Source organism: Bubalus bubalis, chromosome 3 (genome assembly GCF_019923935.1).
Source record: "Bubalus bubalis isolate 160015118507 breed Murrah chromosome 3, NDDB_SH_1, whole genome shotgun sequence".
Taxonomy (NCBI): domain Eukaryota; kingdom Metazoa; phylum Chordata; class Mammalia; order Artiodactyla; family Bovidae; genus Bubalus; species Bubalus bubalis.
The window spans coordinates 173796780-173814434 of NC_059159.1; the positions used below are offsets into that span (position 1 = coordinate 173796780).

The following is a 17655-nucleotide window of genomic DNA, read 5'->3' on the forward strand; positions in this document are numbered from 1 at the left end:
AGAAAGTAAATAGCTGGAGTGTGCATTCCAGGGTGTTTGGGAGAAGAGGCTCCGGGGTTACCCCACATTCTGCAGCATGCACCCCCGGGGTCACCCCACACTCCTCACCACGTGCCCCCCGGGGTCACCCCCCACACCTCACCACGTGCCCCTGGGATCACCCCACACTCCTCACCACGTGCCCCCCGGGGTCACCCCACACTCCACACCACGTGCCCCCCGGGGTCACCCCACACTCCACACCACGTGCCCCCCGGGGTCACCCCACACTCCTCACCGCGTGCCCCCCGGGGTCACCCCACACTCCTCACCGCGTGCCCCCCGGGGTCACCCCACACTCCACACCGCGTGCCCCCGGGGTCACCCCACACTCCACACCGCGTGCCCGCCGGGGTCACCCCCCACACTCCACACCGCGTGCCCCCCGGGGTCACCCCACACTCCTCACCGCGTGCCCCCCGGGGTCACCCCTCACACCTCACCGCGTGCCCCCCGGGGTCACCCCACACTCCTCACCGCGTGCCCCCGGGATCACCCCACACTCCTCACCACGTGCCCCCGGGATCACCCCACACTCCTCACCACGTGCCCCCCGGGGTCACCCCACGCTCCTCGCCACGTGCCCCCCGGGGTCACCCCACGCTCCTCGCCACGTGCCCCCCGGGTCACCCCACGCTCCTCGCCACGTGCCCCCCGGGTCACCCCACGCTCCTCGCCACGTGCCCCCCGGGGTCACCCCACGCTCCTCGCCACGTGCCCCCCGGGGTCACCCCACGCTCCTCGCCACGTGCCCCCCGGGGTCACCCCACGCTCCTCGCCACGTGCCCCCCGGGGTCACCCCACACTCCACGCCACGTGCCCGCCAGGGTCACCCCCCACACTCCACACCGCGTGCCCCCCGGGGTCACCCCACACTCCTCGCCATGTGCCCTCCCCCCGGGCAGTGAGGAGGCCTGGATGGTGCGGATGCTCTGCGCGCCCACGACTCCATCGGCAGCCGCCCTCTGGAGCCCAGAGCCCTCCCGCCTCCTCCCGGGAGCCCTGTCACAGGAGCAGCAGAAGCCCTCAGTGAGCGGAGCCTCCCGGCTCCCTGGGGCCTGGTCCCTGGTCCCTGTCCCTCTGCGGCAGGAGGCCCGGAGCTGTCAGGGTCCTGGGACGGTCCACTCCCTCCACACTCAGCTCTGGGGGTGCGGACCTTTCAGTGCAGCAGAACAACATGGGGGAGCCCCGGGCCTGAAGCAAGTTAAAAGGAAAACATTGAGGAAAACAAATGTGACTCTTTGTCCTTTCTCCTTTTACGTTTGCATGGCTTTAGATCTGGAAGTTTCTTCACAAAAACCATCACGCAAAGTCTCTCCGAGGGACCAGATTAGCAGCCTTGTTTCCTTGTGTGTGGTTCGTCCCTCCCACCCCAGTTCTACTGGGAGGCAATTGACATGCATCGCTGTGTCCGTGCAAGGTGTGCATGTGATGGTGGGACACCTGCCCTGTAAGCTGCTCACGTTCAGCAGTCTTCCCCTCGCACAGACACAACACAGAGAAAGGACCAGAAAGAGGCAACAATCCTTTCTTTCCTCTGGGATGAGGGCTCATGGGACCCATGGTCCTCAGGCCCTACAGCAGCTTAAGCTCTGCTCCCAGCTCTGTGGTCGTCCCAACACCCACTCACCCTGTAACTGGGTGTTTGCACCTTCCTCCCATTACCTGGGTTGGGAAGATCCGCTGGAGAAGGGACAGGCTCCCCACTCCAGTATTCTCAGGCTTTCCAGTGGCTCAGCTGGTAAAGAATCCGCCTTCAGTGCAGGAGACCTGGGTTTGATCCCTGGGTTGGGAAGATCCCTGGAGAAGGAAAAGGCTACCCACTCCAGTATTCCTGGGCCTCCCTGGTGGCTCAGCTGGGAAAGACTCCGCCTGCAGTGCAGATCCTGGTTCAATCCTGGCTTGGGAAGATCTGCTGGAGAAGGGACAGGTCACCCACTTCAGTATTCTTGGGCTTCCCTTGTGGCTCAGCTGGTAAAGAATCTGCCTGCAATGAGGGAGACCCAGGTTAGATCCCTGGGTTGGGAAGATCCCCTGGAGAAGGGAAAGGCTCTTCACTCCAGTACTCTGGCCTGGAGAATTCCATGGACTGTATAGTCCCTGGGGTTGCAGAGAGTCAGACACTATTGAGCGACTTTCACTTTCACCAAAATGCCCCAAAAGTTATTGGTCACTGTATAAGCTGAATGGAATGTAAAAACAACATGAAGATCAACTCCCACCAGAATCAATGCAGATAAGGCAAACCTGCCTGATATGAGGAAGCCAACACATCCCAGCTCTTGGGGGCTCCTTTTTCGTGTCCAATGCAGCATCCTGTGCCAGCACCTCTCAGCTGGTCCCAAGGAGCCCTGGCTCATGTCCAGCCAAACACTGAGGTCTCCTGTCTATCTTTAGAGTCATCTCCAGACTCTGACCTCCGCCTCAGTTCTTAATTTTCTTCTGACTTCTTTTCCTTATCTACGTGTTTGCTTTTTCTTCCTATGTAATATAAATACTCCTTAAGTTGCCTCAAAATGATTTTTTGAGTAAGGAAAAATTTTTGAATTGAGCTTGGACATGGGAAAAGATTTGGGATAAATGACAATCCAGTTGATTTTTCTTTTCAGTTTAACAGAAGTAGGTTCTTGATTATAAAGGAGCAAGAAGGTAATAGATTATCTGAGAAGGTAATAGATTATCAACAGGAGGATCTAGAAAATAGAAAGTTAAAGTTGATGAACAATTAATCAGTCAATCTAAGAAAAAATGGAAAACTTTATTTGAGCCAGATTCAAGGGTTATGACCTGAGGAGCATCTCAGAAAGCCCTGAGAACTGGCCCACCCACCAGAAATCAAGACACAGTTATACACGATTTTTGAGCCAGAGGACTGTACATCAAAGCAACGGTACACAGTCAGATGTAAACGTCATCATCGCACTGGTTCGTGCGACCTCTTCTGAGATTACCAACTAGTGTGCTCGATGAAGAGTCGTCTTGCTGATGCTGGCAGAAGGCTGCTCTTTAGCTGAGTGGATATTCCTGCCGATGTGGTAGTCCAGGCGATGCCTAATGCAGGAGAGGAGGCCAGAGGGCAGAGAAGACTTTTCATGCTTAACTTTTCCTTGTCTCGTCATAAGACCTGAGTTTTATTTCACATCGATATTCACAGGTGTTGCTGCTCCCTTGCCTGCAGGTGCAGACCCCCACGTGTCTCCCTGAAGTCTCCCTTCCTCGCCTGGCTTGTGCTCTACCTGCTGCCGCACTGTCAGGGCCGGACCGGCTGGTTAACCGGAAGCAACCAGACTTGCTGCTCCCGCCTTGCGTCTCCAGGGCTAGAGGAGCTGGAGTTCTGTAGTTCACTTGTGCTGGGAATCACGTCTTATCATTTGCTGTACTGCCAAAATACAAAACTATTTCTGGGAATCCAGTGAAGTGTTGATTTGAAAATGTTCTTAAATACTTTCGGCTTATCTGATAAAAGCTCGAAAGATTAGCTCATGGGCTAATCTTTCTTTCTTTTTGAATTTTTTCTTTCCTGCAGAACAAGGGGGAGAATCCCTTTCACTTTCCAGAATGAGAGCATGTCTCCTGAGTCTGGATCTGAATCTCAGCCTGTCTCATCCTTGATCCACGGACGGGCTCGGTGTCTTAGCTCCTGCCCACTCACCTGAGGCTGCGTCTCCCCCAGAGTCTGGTCCTGCCTCGGGCTGGGGTCCTCCACGTGCTACCGAATTGATTTGAGGGGACCCTGCTCAGGCCCCGGCCAGGCCGCGGCTCCCTGCCTTGGCAGGAGACGTTCCTTTCTCATTCAGACTGGAGCAGCCAAAACCAAAGTCGAGATCAACACAGCGCAGGCTTTATTCAGTGGCCAAAGAACGGAAAAGCAGGAACCAAGTTCACGGACCAATTCTCACCCAACCCGGAGAGGGCGGTTTAATTCCCAAGAGTAGAGACAGAGGAGGAGGAGCGATGCTAATGACGGGGAGGCATCGGGGCTTTTCCGAGGGAGCCGGCTGCCACGCCGTCTTGTCCTTTTCCAGTCTGCATCCTCCCACGGCCGCTGGTAGGTTTGTCATCTAGTATCTAAAGTAGTAAAAGCAGCTTCGAATGAGACTCGGGCTCTGCTGGAGGTCGGACTTGTCACCACCGTGGTCCCCGCTGGTTCCAGCTGGGCTTGTTTTGTTGGTTTGTGGCTTCCACTCTTATCTCTGGACACTTTAATTCAGAGTTTTATGTTCACTCCTGCCGAAGGTGAGGGTTTCCAGGTTCTGAGCAAAGACCTGCAGCAGCTCTGGCAACCTGAGCTTTGTCCTTGGCAGCCCACCCCCCTGGCGCCAGACTGGGCTTGCAGGGCTGTGAGCGAAACATGCTGCTGCGTACCAGCCCCTGCAGGTGGCGCCAGTGGTAACGCCCCACCTGCCGATGCAGGAAGATGCCCTGGAGGAGACAGGACAACCAGCTCCAGTGTTCTTGCAGAGAATCCCGTGGACAGGGGAGCCTGGCGGGCTACAGTTCGTGGGGCCGCAGAGTCAGACACGACTGAGCGACTAACGCTAACATGAGTAGACCAGCAACGTTGCAGCCATCCAACCACCACAGCTGCCCTGGAAAGTGAGTCCTGGGGGGACTCGGAGTGGAGACAAAGGGGCCGCAGCCACCCCAGGGCAGAGGGGCTCAGGGTGAGAAAGCCCAGGACACTGGCCCGGCAGGTAGCTGAGCTGCACATCAAGGGAGTGGCGTCAGGGAGCCGACTCTTGCCTCTTCCCATTCATAGAAAGGGGCTAAATTCACCAACCTGAGATGCTTGGTTCTCTGTAATTAATAGTGTCTTCTGATGCTCTGACCCCCTGGTCTTTGTTGCAAAAGCTCTCATAGATCCTGGTTCCTCCCTCACTTCTTCAGAGCTCTCCCTGAAAGCCATCTGAGAGACTTACTTCCGGCAAGTCCTCAGCAAGCCAGCCCAGCAAAGCATCACTCTCAGCCCACCCTGGGAGTGTCCTCATTCCGGGCTCCCTGGGGGCTCACCACCAGGGTACAAGGGCAGCTTCAGTGGCCGGCTGTCTGTAACAATGTTTACTGATATGGCAGAAACGCTTTTTCATCCACAAGGGAAATCTCTGTTTGTAAGGGAGTCTCCTGTCTGAGTCAGGAGAGAAGGCTGATACCAAATCACCAGACTTAAGTCTGCACAACAACCGTATCTGTATCTGTTAATCATTCTGAGTCCCCTTCCTACAACTGGCCTCCACACACTCTTTCTCAGCCTTAACTGAAGATGGTGCAAGTGTTAGTCGCTCAGTGCTGTCCGACTCTGCGGCCCCATGGACTGCAGCCCGCCAGGCTCCTCTGTCCATTGGATTCTCCAGGCTAGAATACTGGGGTGGGTAGCCATGCCCTACTCCAGGGGATCTTCCTGACCCAGGGATCAAACCCGAATCTCTGGCATTGCAGGCAGATCCTCTGCCGTCTGAGCCCCAGGGAAGCCCAGTGGAAGACAGTACTTAGACCTGAACTCCAAGGCTCCTCTTTGAGATGCCCCCCACCAGAGCGCCCCCGCTGTGGACAGGAGGTGCCCCCATGGGTAAACGTTTGATTTCCTCTTGCTAATCACTCATATTGCAAGGCCCCCAGCTGACACCCCAGGAGTGAAAACGGTCAGGACCCTGTGGGGCCCTCTCAGGTACGGAACCATTCTGGGTTCCCCCATTTCTTCCTGGAAACAGTCTTCAGCCTCCCAGACCTTCTCTTTGCTCCCAAGCGCAGATTCCAGCAGTAGCCAATCAGGGAAGGGAGGAGCGGCCAGCAAACAAAGGCGCAGTCTTGGGGGGTGCAGAGTCCTGTCCCCCCAGGACTCACACGCCAGACTCTGTGAGAGCCCTACCCCAGAGGGTGGGCTGCAGGCTGAGCCCAGGGTCCCGGGCACTGCCCTGATCTCCCACCGCCTCCCCCCCCCACTGGAAGGAAGGCACACACCCTAACCCTAACCCTAACCCCACATCCTGCCCCTAAAACTGCCCCCTGAAGCCCACTGGGGAGTCTGGGTCTGCTGAAAAGAGCCGCCTGCTCCTCTGGCTCAGCCCCACGGTGAACCTTCCTCTGCTCCAGGCTCGGTCGTTCCGGTTGGCCCAGCCTCGCGTCGGGCGCAGGGCCTTCAGCAGGAGGGCAGGAGCAGGCCCCAGCTCAGGAGCCCAGGAAAGCGGTGTTGAAGGGACACCAGGGAAGCTCTGACTCCTTGGAAAAGACCCTGATGCTGGGAAAGGCAGGAGAAGAAGAAGCTGACAGAGAATGAGATGATTGGATGGCATCACCGACTTAATGGACATGAGTTTGGGTAAATTCCGGGAGTTGGTGATGGACAGGGAGGCCTGGCATGCTGCGGTTCATGGAGTCGAAAAGAGTCAGACACAACTGAGCAACTAACTGAACTGAACTGACCGAAGGAAATTCTACTCTCAGCCCGGCTCCTCACAGCAGACGCTGACCCTGCTGGGCTCCACTAAGATTTTCTCAAGGAGACCTGAAGGTCGGCTGACTTGGGGAACGGTGGTGGACATCCTGCTCAGGGCTCCGCAGGCTTCCAGGTCTGGGCCCCCCAGGCACCAATGGTCCAGCAAGAGCTCTCCAACCTCCCTTGCCCTGTGCCCACACGTGACATTCCTTCTGGAACATTCCTCAGGGGACCAGAGCTCCAGTCAGTGCAGGGGAGGGGGCTGAGGCTCACCTGCTGCGTGGTCAGTGACCGCGGACACAGCCCTCTGGAGTCTGTGCTGGGAGAGCCCAGGGTCGGGGAGCACGGTGGAACCACAGGCTGAGCTCGCCTGCGGAAGACGATGACGTCCTGTTTCCCATTTCTTTCGGACATCTGTCTCAAGCCTTTGCACATGTGCATGCACCTTCTTCATGGTGGCAGGGGGCCCAGGACCTGAGAGCCCCCCTCTGGCCGTGACCCTCTGGACCCGGGCCTGCCGTCCAGCCCCCAGGCAGGCACGGGCCTGCAGGCAGCAGACCGCGAGCTAGACCAGGTGGCACGTGCTCAGACACTCTAAGCGGAGGGTCCCCGCCTCCGTGGTCTCCGGGAGGGTTGCCTGCGAGCCATTGCCTCGGGGCTCAAGGCCGTGAAGGACGAGAAGCGGGGTCCTTGACCCTGGTGGCTCCGAAGGCCAGCCTGTGAAATGGGCTGACTCCAGGCGGGGAGGCAGGAGAGGAGGTGCAGAAGTCAGGCGGGGGTTGGGAGAGTGTGCACGGGGGTCCCGGGAGAAACACACGGGCCCCACCCTGAGAGACAGAGTGTGAGCAGATTCACGGGGAGGGGAGGACGCAGGCCTCGAGGGGCCTTTGCAAGAGAGCTGGTCTTGGAGGTGGGGTGGGAGGGTGGCAGCTTGCAACAGTCTGTCAGGGTGCAGTCCTGTGACAGCAGCCATCTGGGCGGTGAAACCCTTGGGGAGGGGGCCCTGGATGGTAGAGCTCCTGCTGGAGGACCTGCACCCAGTGCCGGCGGGGCTGCGGGGGGCGAGCATTCCAGGAGAACACAGGAGCCCTGAAGGACACGGCCCCAGGGAACCTGGGCTCCAGGGCCAGGCCCACTGCCGGCCAACCGCCACCCCCGCACCCATGCGGGCCCAGCTCCGAAGGGGCGCCGGAGCCCCAGGGCTGAGCCCACTGGGGCTGCGTCCATCTTAGGCTAAAACGACTCTAAGCGGGTGTATTTAGTCATCTGTTCTGACGCAACCAACGTGAGCTTGAGCAAACTCCAGGAGACGGTGGAGGACAGGGAAGCCCGGCATGCTGCAGTCCACGGGGTCGGACACGACTTAGTGACTGAACAACAACTCCTTTTTTTTTAAATGTAAGAAAAGAGGCTCTACCTGACGTAAGGACTGCAGCTTCTCGACAAGCGGGTGCAGGACGGGGAAGCCGAGTGGGTGACAGTAAACACGTGCACGCGTCAGCCGGGAGGGCTGTAACTGGCGGCAAGCTGACCGCAGGCCCATTTTGCTTAGAAGAGTCTTCTAGTTCAGGACAATAAAGGGACGCCACGTGCACAGGGCTGAGTGCGTGCTCCTGGGGTGGGGGATTCAGGCGGCCCTGAAGCAGGGACGGGGCCCAGCGTGGCCGACGTCCTTGTCTGGGGTGAGACACAGGCAGGCAGGTCCGCGGGTCCTCCCACACCTGCGCATCCTCCACAGACAGCCCTGCACTCTGGCTAATGCTAAGATGCTAAGTCACTTCAGTCGTGTCCGACTCTGTGCGACCCCAGAGACGGCAGCCCACCAGGCTCCCCCGTACCTAGGATTCTCCAGGCAAGAACACTGGAGTGGGTTGCCATTTCCTTCTCCAATGCATGAAAGTGAAAAGTAAAAGTGAAGTCGCTCAGCTTGGGCTTATCTGCAGATGTTTCTGGAGCACAGAGCCCTGCCTGCGCCTGGGACGGAGCCACACCTAACCCGGCACGACCCCGCCCCCTTCATCCCCATAGGGAGCTCGTTGTGAAGCAGGCCCCAGTCTGTTCCTTTCCTTTCTTCAGCGGGGGCAGCCTGGGGCGGGGGCAGGGGGAACAGGGCCCTGGGCTCATCACCACCCTGCCTGGAGGTCTCTGTCTCTTAGCACCCAGTCCTGCCTGTCATCACCACCCTGCCTGGCTGTCTGTCCAGCACCCAGTCCTGCCCGGAGCTCGGGGCGTGACCTGCTCTGGAAACGGGCCTGCTGCAGACGTGGCCAGCATCGGGGGGAGCATCCCGGGCCCTATGCCGGCATGTCCCTCCAAGGGCAGGGAGATGGGGATGAGGATAGACCGGGGGAAGCCCTCCTGGAGACAGGCCGTGGCCGGCCTGCCGGTGCGGCCCTGCTAGCAGCACCAGGGGCTGCAGAGGGGCGGGGAGGAGCGAACCTTGACCTCTGGCCTCCAGGATTGTGGGGTCAGCCTTCTGCTGGCCACCATGTCGCCCGTGATGCCCTGGAGCACCTCCCCAGAGCACCTCCACGCCCTCCCTGCGGGCTGCCAGCAAGTGGGCTGGCGCCGGGCAGGAAGATGCCGGCGAGGCCCTGGGGAGGGGGGCGGTCTCAGGCACAGCCAGGTTCTCCAGGGCTGACTCACTGTCTGGGAATGGCCCCCCAGTCTCCAGACCCGGGAAGCCTCCCCGCCAGAAGGACACTCGTCCCCGGGGGGGGGGGGGCGGCCCCCACACCTCTCGCCAGGCCCTCAGCACTGCCTGTGAGTGTAAGACGGCCTCCTCCCATGACAGACGAGAGCCCGGGGCTCTAAGAGAGCGAGACGGTCACCAGAGTCATGGAGCTTGGGAGGCCGCTGCCCAGTCTCTCTTGTTCTAAACCCCATGCTCCCTTCCTCACAGACTCCTGAGGAGAGATGGGCAGACAGAAGGCAGGTTTGCCCTGGAAGTAGCAGGAAGTGCGGACTGTCCCTGGGGGCCCCTCGGGCACTTGGGCGTCTTCTCAGCACAGCCTGGGCCCCTGGGGTGGGGGGAGGGTGGCCACTAAGCAGGGAGAGACTGGCCATCAGTCACCTCTGCCGGCTTGGGGCTGTGGCTGCGGGGGCGCCCGGCGTCCCCAGGAGGGTGGCCCCTGTGGCCCTGGTGAGTCTCCAGAGAAGGCCAGCAGGGACCAGAGGGGCACAGGCTGGGCCCAGTGACCTGCAGGAGGGGGGCCCCACCACCAGCCAGCTCAGTAGGTGAGGTTCCAGGTCAGGGCCTGGCAGGGGTGATGCCGAGTCAGCATCCCGTCCCCTCCCTGCCCATCATGAGTGCTGGGGCCTGGACAAGCTACGCTCTTCACTGAGCCTCGGGTTTTGCATTTGCAAACTGGGAATACTCACATCTCTTCGGGATGTCACCGAGCTTAGTATGCGGACAGCAGTCACGTGCAGGCCCGGCCCTGAGCGGGTGCTCAGACAGCGGGCGGGCGGGCGGGCTGGCGACCCACCCTCACGGCCGCGTGACGCTGCAGAGCTTGGGATGCCGCTCACAGAGCACAGAGCATTCCACGGGGCTCCTGGTCTCTCTGAATGCACGTCTAAGCAGGCAGCACAATCACACCAGGAAGGAATTGTTTACTGCAGGACAGATAACAGGATCGCGGGCATATAACGAGGCTCGGGAAGCGGTCGGCAGAGAGAAATGCAGTCACCTGGGCTTGGGCAACAGAAAGCCTGGGAGGCTTGAAGGCCACAGTGAACGGGAGGTCAGGATCCCAGAGATGCGAGGCCTCCCTGGGCCTCTAGGGGGCGGATGTGAGGCCTCCCTGGGCCTCTAGGGGGCGGACGCGGGACACACGGCTCAGGAGGTGCAGAAGCAGAGACAGCCCAGTAGGAAAGAGTGTCCCTGCTGAACTGGGAGGAGGGGAGGCTGGGAGGGGAGGGCGGGGAAGGCGGAGCTCACAGAAGGCCTCCTGCAGCGTGGGCAGTGCTGGAGCACGCTTCAGAGGCAGGCCAGGAGGCTGGGAATTCAGGGGGCAGCGCACGCTGAGGTCGTGAGGCGGAATCTCTTCTCCAGGAAACCTCAGTGGTTTCTACTCTAAAGACCCTCAACTGAGTGGATGAGGCTCCCCCACAGTACGGAGGGAGCTCCTCTTTGCCCAGGCTCACCACTGTCAATCTCATCTACAAAACACCTTCAGCACAACACTTGGACTCTTATTTGATCAAACCACTGGGGGCAACAGCCCAGCCTGGACACGTATGAGCCACAGAGGTGCTGAACCGGAGGGAGAGGCGGAGGACATGTGCTGCAGCGGACGCCTGCTCCTGGGGTGGTTGGAAAGCGGCCTTTACCCGCTGAAACCTAAGGGGCCTGGAGACTTTGGGCTTGGGGAGGGGCGGCAGGGTCAAAGCAGCTGCACATTCTCTGTCCACTGCAGGAAGGGGGCCGGCAGGCCCAGGTGGGGTCCTAGCGGGGGTCCAGGGTGAGGGGCAGGGTCGAAACTGCTGGTGGTTATGGCAGGGAGGAGAGAAGAGCAGAAATTGACCGAGACACAAGGAACAACTGGAATCCACAGGGATTTTCAACTCACACGGGTAGGTGAGGACCTCAGGGGTGACTGCTGGGGTCTGATGAAACATTTTAGAGGATCTCATCAGAGATTCAGAAGAAAAAAGGCCAGTGAAGTTTGGAGTTTCTGACCTAAGTTTGAATTTCATGCGGGGCAATCAGACAGCGTTTGAGAAGGAGTGTGAAGCCCCGGGGGGACTTGTGACTGTGAGCACACAGGCCACCTGGCTGGCCTGTCCGAGTCCCTGGAGACTGGGAAGGCTGCTCCCAGTGGTTCCAGAACGCCAGCTTCGGGGGGGCCAGGCCAGCCCCCAGCTCAGCTCCCCCAGAGCCAGGCCCTGGGGACCACGGAGGGGCAGCAGTCTGCTGACACAGGCAAGCGTCCGCCGCCCCATCCCCACAGCAGCCTGGGGAGACCACCTCTCTGCCAGTAGTCAGACCGGCCACAGACAGTGGGGGTCGGAACAGACCCAGGCTCCTCTCTGACGCTGGGACGTGGTGACCGTGGGGCTTTGGACTGGACCTCCTCAGCTGTAACTGGACCCTCAGGAGTCAAGTGTTAGAAAAGAGGGTCTCGGCCCAGGGCCCTCGCTGTGTCTTCTGGGGGCTCCAGCAAGGCCCCCTGGGGAGGCCGAGTGGGTTCCTCCAGCCGTGGCCACAAGGGAGGAAACTAAAGGACACTGAGCGTCCACCTGGGCCAACCCTAAACACAGACCTCTACCCAAACGTCTTCTAGGCTTCTCACCGTGCCCTGGGGTCCGCAGTGCGCAGGACAGGGCTAGGGCTGGGGCTGGCGCGGGGGCGGACAGGCCTCGTGGGCCCAGGCAGGGAGCCCTACCCTTGGCTCTGATCCCCAGCGGCTTGTCTGGAGGCAGGTCTCCGAGAGACAGCCAGACAGAAACAGAGAGACGGAGAGAGACGCGGTGGAGGCAGGGGGCGAGAGAAAGGCAGAGAGGGGAGAGAGAGAGAAAGCGCTTGGAATCCTGCCTGGAACTTGCTTAGTCCTCTAAGAGTGTTTTCTGAAACAACAAAAGCTCCTATTGCACACGTGTGGCAACGGCCGCTAGGCGAGGCCCCAGACCGTGAGCGCGGACCTGGGACTGGACCCCGGGGGCCCAACCTGTCCTCCGCAGCGGGCGCCTTCGGGCCGCCGCGCTCCGGGCAGGAGGTCCTCGCCCCGCCCCGGCCCTCGGGGAGGTGGGGGCGGGAAGGGCGGAGCCGCGCGCATGTGCACAGCTGGCGCCCCCCGCCCCCGGCGCACAGCTGGGAAGTGGGCCGCGCCTGGGCGGCGGGCGGGCGCAGTCCGGAGCCGGCGGTGGACGCGCCGGGCCCTCGCTGTCGGTCCGCGCGCCCAAGCGCCCCGCATGCCGTGGGTCATGGCCGTGCGCGCCGCGCGCCCCTGCCTGCTGGCACTCGTTCTGTGCTCGTGCTTGGGGGCGCTGGCCGAGGTCGCCCCCAGGCCGAGCAACGGGTGTCCGAGCCGCTGCCTGTGCTTCCGCACCACGGTGCGCTGTATGCATCTGCTGCTGGAGGCCGTGCCCACCGTGGCGCCGCAGACCTCTATCCTGTGAGTGCGGCGGGGCGCGGGGCGCCGGGGGCAGGGCCCCGGGAACCTGGGCGCGCCGGGCGGCCGGGGACCGGGTCGTGCGGCGGGGCGCGGGGCGCCGGGGGCAGGGCTCCGGGAATCTGGGCGCGCCGGGCGGCCGGGGATCGTGCGGCGGGGCCTTTGTCCTCCGTGGCCGGACGGGGGGCGGACCTGAGCGCAGCGCGCGCCGCCTCCGGAGCCGCCTTTGTTTGGAGCTCGGAGTCCCCGCGGCCGGGGGAGTCGTCGGGGCCTCCCGGGAAAGCCCCTCGCCCCGCTGGCCCTGATGCTCGCCCGATCCTCCCCCGCCCCGCTCGGGCCCCCTGCTTCTGGAGCCCGGCGCCCCCCTCTCCCGCGTTCCTTTCCCCTCCCCCTCTCCTCCGACTCGGCGCTTCCCCCTCCTGCCCCAGGCGCCGTATCCCCGTCCCGGCTCCGGGGGGCCCTCCTGACTCCCCCTCTCTGACCCGCGTCCGGCGGGGCGCGGAGAGCCTCCGGCCCGGGCCCGGCTGGGCGCACGGCTCTCTCGGGCTCCCCTGCGCCGCGTTCCAGGAGGGGCCGCGCTCAGAGTGCGGGAAGTCACGGGCGGAGCCGGGTTCCGAGCGGGTGTGCGCGCGGGGCCCCTCCCCGCCCTCGTCTCCAGCTGGGGCGCCGCGGCGGGGCCATGGGGACCCGGCGCTCCAGTTGGCACCGCGCGCCCACCCCCGCGCTCCCCTGGGGATCCCGCCCGCGCTGCCGCCGAGTCGCCCGAGGCCTGTTCGGATGCGCCCCTGATTAGAGTTTCAAACTCCGAAAAGGCAGTCCGCGATCCAAGCGCCGACTGCGCTCGGCGGCCCGCAGCCGCCCTTCTGGATGCCAAAAATAGTTTCCACTCTTCTCTGAGCCCGAGTGCTTCTGGCACCGCCGAGGCGCCTGCAAAAGTTGTAAAGTTTGGGGTGAACTATTCAGGAAGTGGGCGGTCAATGTTCTTTTAAAACCAAGTAGGCGGACTCTCCTCGTGGTCGCCCGCCTGCCGGCCCTTCCTCGGAGTCCGCGGTGGGACTCACCCTCGGCCTGGAAACCCTCTCCCCGGCAGCTTCCCCGGCCGCCCTCCGAGGACGGGGCCGGTGCGCAGGAGGCGTCGCCACAGGCCGACTGAGGGGCTTCTGGAGGCCGTGATTTAAGTCTTCGGTGAGTCAGTGGGAAAAACGCGGACCCTGAAGCCGTTTTTTCACTTCCCGCCAGAGTCAAATACATGTACTGTGCTTTGCCCTCACGTCTTAATTGCTTTTTAAAAAAGACAGTATTTTAAAAGATGACTGTGGTAGAGCCAGAATGGGCCCACCAGCGTCCTGTGGGCGGTGAGATTCTCCACAGAGCCTCCCGGAGCTTCATGGTTGCCAGTTCTTTCCATCTTCCTGACCCAGGGATTGAACCCTGGTCTCCAGCATTGCAGGCAGACTCTTTACTGTCTGAACCACCAGGAAATCCTAAATTGGGCTTCCCTTGTGGCTCAGCTGGTAAAGAATTTACCCGCAACGTTGGAGACCCAGGTTTTATCCCTGGGTTGGGAAGATCCCCTGGAGAAGGGATAGGCTACCCACTCCAGTGTTCTAGCCTGGAGAATTGTGGTGTGAACACACACCTGTCTTACAGCTGTGTAGACACATGCACCTGGGGAGGAGCCTCCCATCCATGCCAGTGTAGACCTGGGATGCGGGAGAACTGAGTCCTCCATGAAGGGTTCCTCTGGGGGTCTGGGACTGCGAGCCCAGAGGGAGACAGTGGTAGTGAGTGGGGCCTCATGGAGGAGCCAATCCTGGCGGGAAGGCCTGCTGGGGAAAGGTGTTGCTCTGGGGTCTGGGGTTCAGTCTGGAGCCTCCTTGGGGGGCTGCTCGTTGGGACACAGTGACGTCACCGGCTCGCCTGTGCAGAGGTAGCCCGTGCTCACTCTGAGCTCCTCTCACAGGGCTCTGCTCTCCTGCAGCTGCTGTTCTCCATCCAAAGTATGATCTGGGAGCAATTGGGGACTGAAAGGATGTGAGGGTAAGGGAAGACTTTGGCCCCGGAGTCCGTTGGCCTGTCCAACCATCACTTACCCCTTAGCTTTCAGGACTCTCCCCTCTCCCCCGTCCCCTCGGCACCCCCGGAAAGACTGACTGAAAATCACCAGGAGCATCAGACTTGTCCCCCCATCATGGTGTCTCAGGGGTGTGCCCATGTGGGGCCTGAGAAAGGATCGTTCTGCTTCGTGGTTGGGGGTTAGAAATCCTGGTCTGAGAGCAGACCCTGCTCCAAAGCATGTGATTCTAGTTTGACCGGGAACCGTAGAAGAGGGGTCCTGGCCACCCCACCGTCTGGGGTCCCCGCGCTCTGGCGCCGCAGCGTTTCAGAGCCCTTCAGCACCAGGTGTCATATGCTCAGCTTGACTGAATATTTCAAAATACTTTTGAAATACTCAAAAGTATTTAATTTTTGAGTATTTCACTCTGCTCAGCACGGCAGTAGAAGTTCATCATGGTGGGGATTAACAGCTGGTGACAAAACACGCACGGTGGCATCCTCACTTTGCCCACTTTGTCCTCCCCTCGGCCAGGGCCTTTGGGGGATCTCCTTCTATATCTGCTGCCTCACGAGTCTCCCTCTGCCCCTCACCCCCCTTCTGATCTGTTCTTGTCGCCTCCTCTGCGAGGTCATGGGAATCACCCCCATCCCATAGTCCAGGCCACTCCAAAGCCACCGTCCACGTGACAGGAAGCCTTGGTGTTGGAGGGGGCCTGGAGACATGGGCTGGGCGGCCCGGGGGAGTGCAGCCTGGCCCATAGCAGGCAGGGGGCTGGTGAGAGCGCCTCCCCGGGGTCAGGCCGCCAGCCAAACAGCTGGCCCCACTTCTGCCTGCTTCTGATGGCCTCTCTGTCTGGGCCCGAGCCGCATTCCAGCCCCCACCTTGCGGGGTCCCTGGTCCACGAGGGCACCAGGGAGGGAGGCCCCGCGGCCCTGTGATGAGGGTGGCTACTCAGGTGCGCCTGGCCAGGGGGACTGCAGGAGGCCGGGGGCACCCGTGGTCTGTGCCTTCTTCACTCTCGGAGAAGGTACTGGTGGGGCCCCCAGCATAGGTCGGGCCCCTGCCTTCCTTTTGGCCCCACACTGGACCTGGCTGATGGGAGAACCCAGTTTCTCACGAGCTCCTCTGTGCAGGGCGCTGAGGTCTCTGCCAACAGGTGGCAGGAGGGAGGGGGGGGTTCCGTCAGGTCAGGAGGGGCCTGGGGTCTCCAGCAGGCAACTGCTCACCTGCCCCGTCTCCTGTCTTCCTGGGGCTTGGGGAGCTCCCTCTCTCTCTGCTGACCTGAGGATGCACTTGGCCCCGGGCCGGGCTGGCCTCTCCTCCCCGGGGGCGGTGGGGGGGTGGGGGTGGGTGATGGGCCCAGTCAGCAGATGTGAGCAGCCGTGACTGGGGCCGTGGTTCCTACAGGACACCCATGCCAGCCGGGACCTTGACTGTAGCCTGAGGCTCACCTAAAACGGATTTCTGCTTTAGACGGCCTGCTGGGATGAAGTCAAAGCTTTTATTAATACAGCTCAAATGCATTTCAAAAGCACCATAGGAACATTTTTTAAGTGCATGCTGGTGGTTTATTTTTCCAAAATGGTGGCGGACCAAGTACCTCCTCCCACCACTAACAGCCCTGCGGTATCCAGAGCCCTCAGCTCCGCGGACGCCCAGCCCGCTGTGGGCAGAGGGGAGACCTCAGGCACTGAGGAAACTTCCAGGGGGCCCAAGACACCACAGGTCGGGAGCAGGACCTGGGTCCCTGCTCAGCTGGAACACAGCTTGACTTTGGCAGATGCGCCTTGGGAAGCTGCAGCGGGCAGGCAGTAGGAAGCCCCCCTCCTTTGTATCATTAATGGGTCAGGAAATAGTTGTAAAAAGACAGCACCGCACAGGCGGCTGACCCTGGAACCAGAGGCAGCTCTGGCCTCGTCCAGGTTCCAGACGCCAGGACTCGTGGCTTTTTCTGCCCCCTGTGCTCCTGGGCCCCCCGCTCCGTCCTGTGACTCAGCCTCTCTGCCTGGCGACACCCTGGCCTCCTCCCTGGAGGCCTCAGTGAAGGGGACGAGCCTCGCTCACAAGCAGGGGCCTGGGGACTGTGCCAACACACGCGTGTGTGCCCCCCGGATCCCCGCGGTGGCAGGCGGGGCCCAGGAAGGCTCTGCTCCACCCAGCAACGCCAGGGCTGGAGGGGGGCGGCTCCCTGCCTGGGGAACTAGGGCCTCTTGTTCAAGAGGCGGCTGGCTGCACAGACCCTCTGCGCACACGTTCCAGGTGACAAATTCAAGTGTCAGCAGAACAGACACAGGATTCCCGTCTCCAGAGCTGCTTCTCATCAGGTTGAAAAACTGGGTGAAAGTTGGAAGGCCCTCGCCCATGTGCTAATTCCCACTGGCAGGCCCTCGCCCATGTGCTAATTTCCACTGGCCAGACGGGCTCTTCCGGGCGCTGGTCACAGGAGGACGCTGTGGTGGATGCCATGGTGAAGGCCTGGGGGCCGCGGCCCTGGGCAGAGCTAGCAGGTCACCCCCAGCTCCGGTCGGGCCTGGTCCCCCGCCCTTCCCCGCGTGCGCCCGGGGAGGTGCTGGGGCCTCCAGCACCCGGCGTGTCAGGTCTCCCAGCTTAGCGTCCAGGCTTAACGAGCATTTTAATTGTGACAGTGTCGTATGCTTTGGAGTACACAAGAAAACGCAGTTTGTTTACAAATGCAGTTTGGACTAGATTCCATCTAAAAGCAGTGGGCAGCGCTGGACTTGCTGCTTCGGTGGCCACGCAGGACTCCCCGTGTGCTACTGTGTGTCTCTGCGGCTGACTGCTCCCTGGGGTTCCTCCTTGGACTTGGACTGGTAACCGCACACCATGTGTCGCCTGTCAGTGGGTGAGAGAATGCTTTTAAAACAGCATCATCACTAACTCATGACCTTTCTAAGTTTGTGAGTCCAGGGATTCATGTTTCTTTTGCTGCTGTTCAGTCGCTCAGTTGTGTCCGAGTCTTTGCAGCTCCATGGACTGCAGCACGCCAG

The 17655-nt window shown here is 61.2% G+C and overlaps 1 protein-coding gene across 2 annotated transcripts in view; it reads left to right on the forward strand.

Moving 5' to 3' along the window:
* The first annotated feature begins 12284 nt into the window (after positions 1-12284).
* Positions 12285-17655, forward strand: part of PXDN (peroxidasin) — a 65188-nt gene continuing 59817 nt past the window's right edge. For both annotated transcript variants that reach the window (XM_025282376.3, XM_025282378.3), the window contains exon 1: positions 12285-12591. In XM_025282376.3, coding sequence (XP_025138161.3) covers positions 12389-12591 — 203 coding nt within the window. In that variant the 5' untranslated portion in view covers positions 12285-12388. The remainder of the gene's footprint in view (positions 12592-17655) is intronic.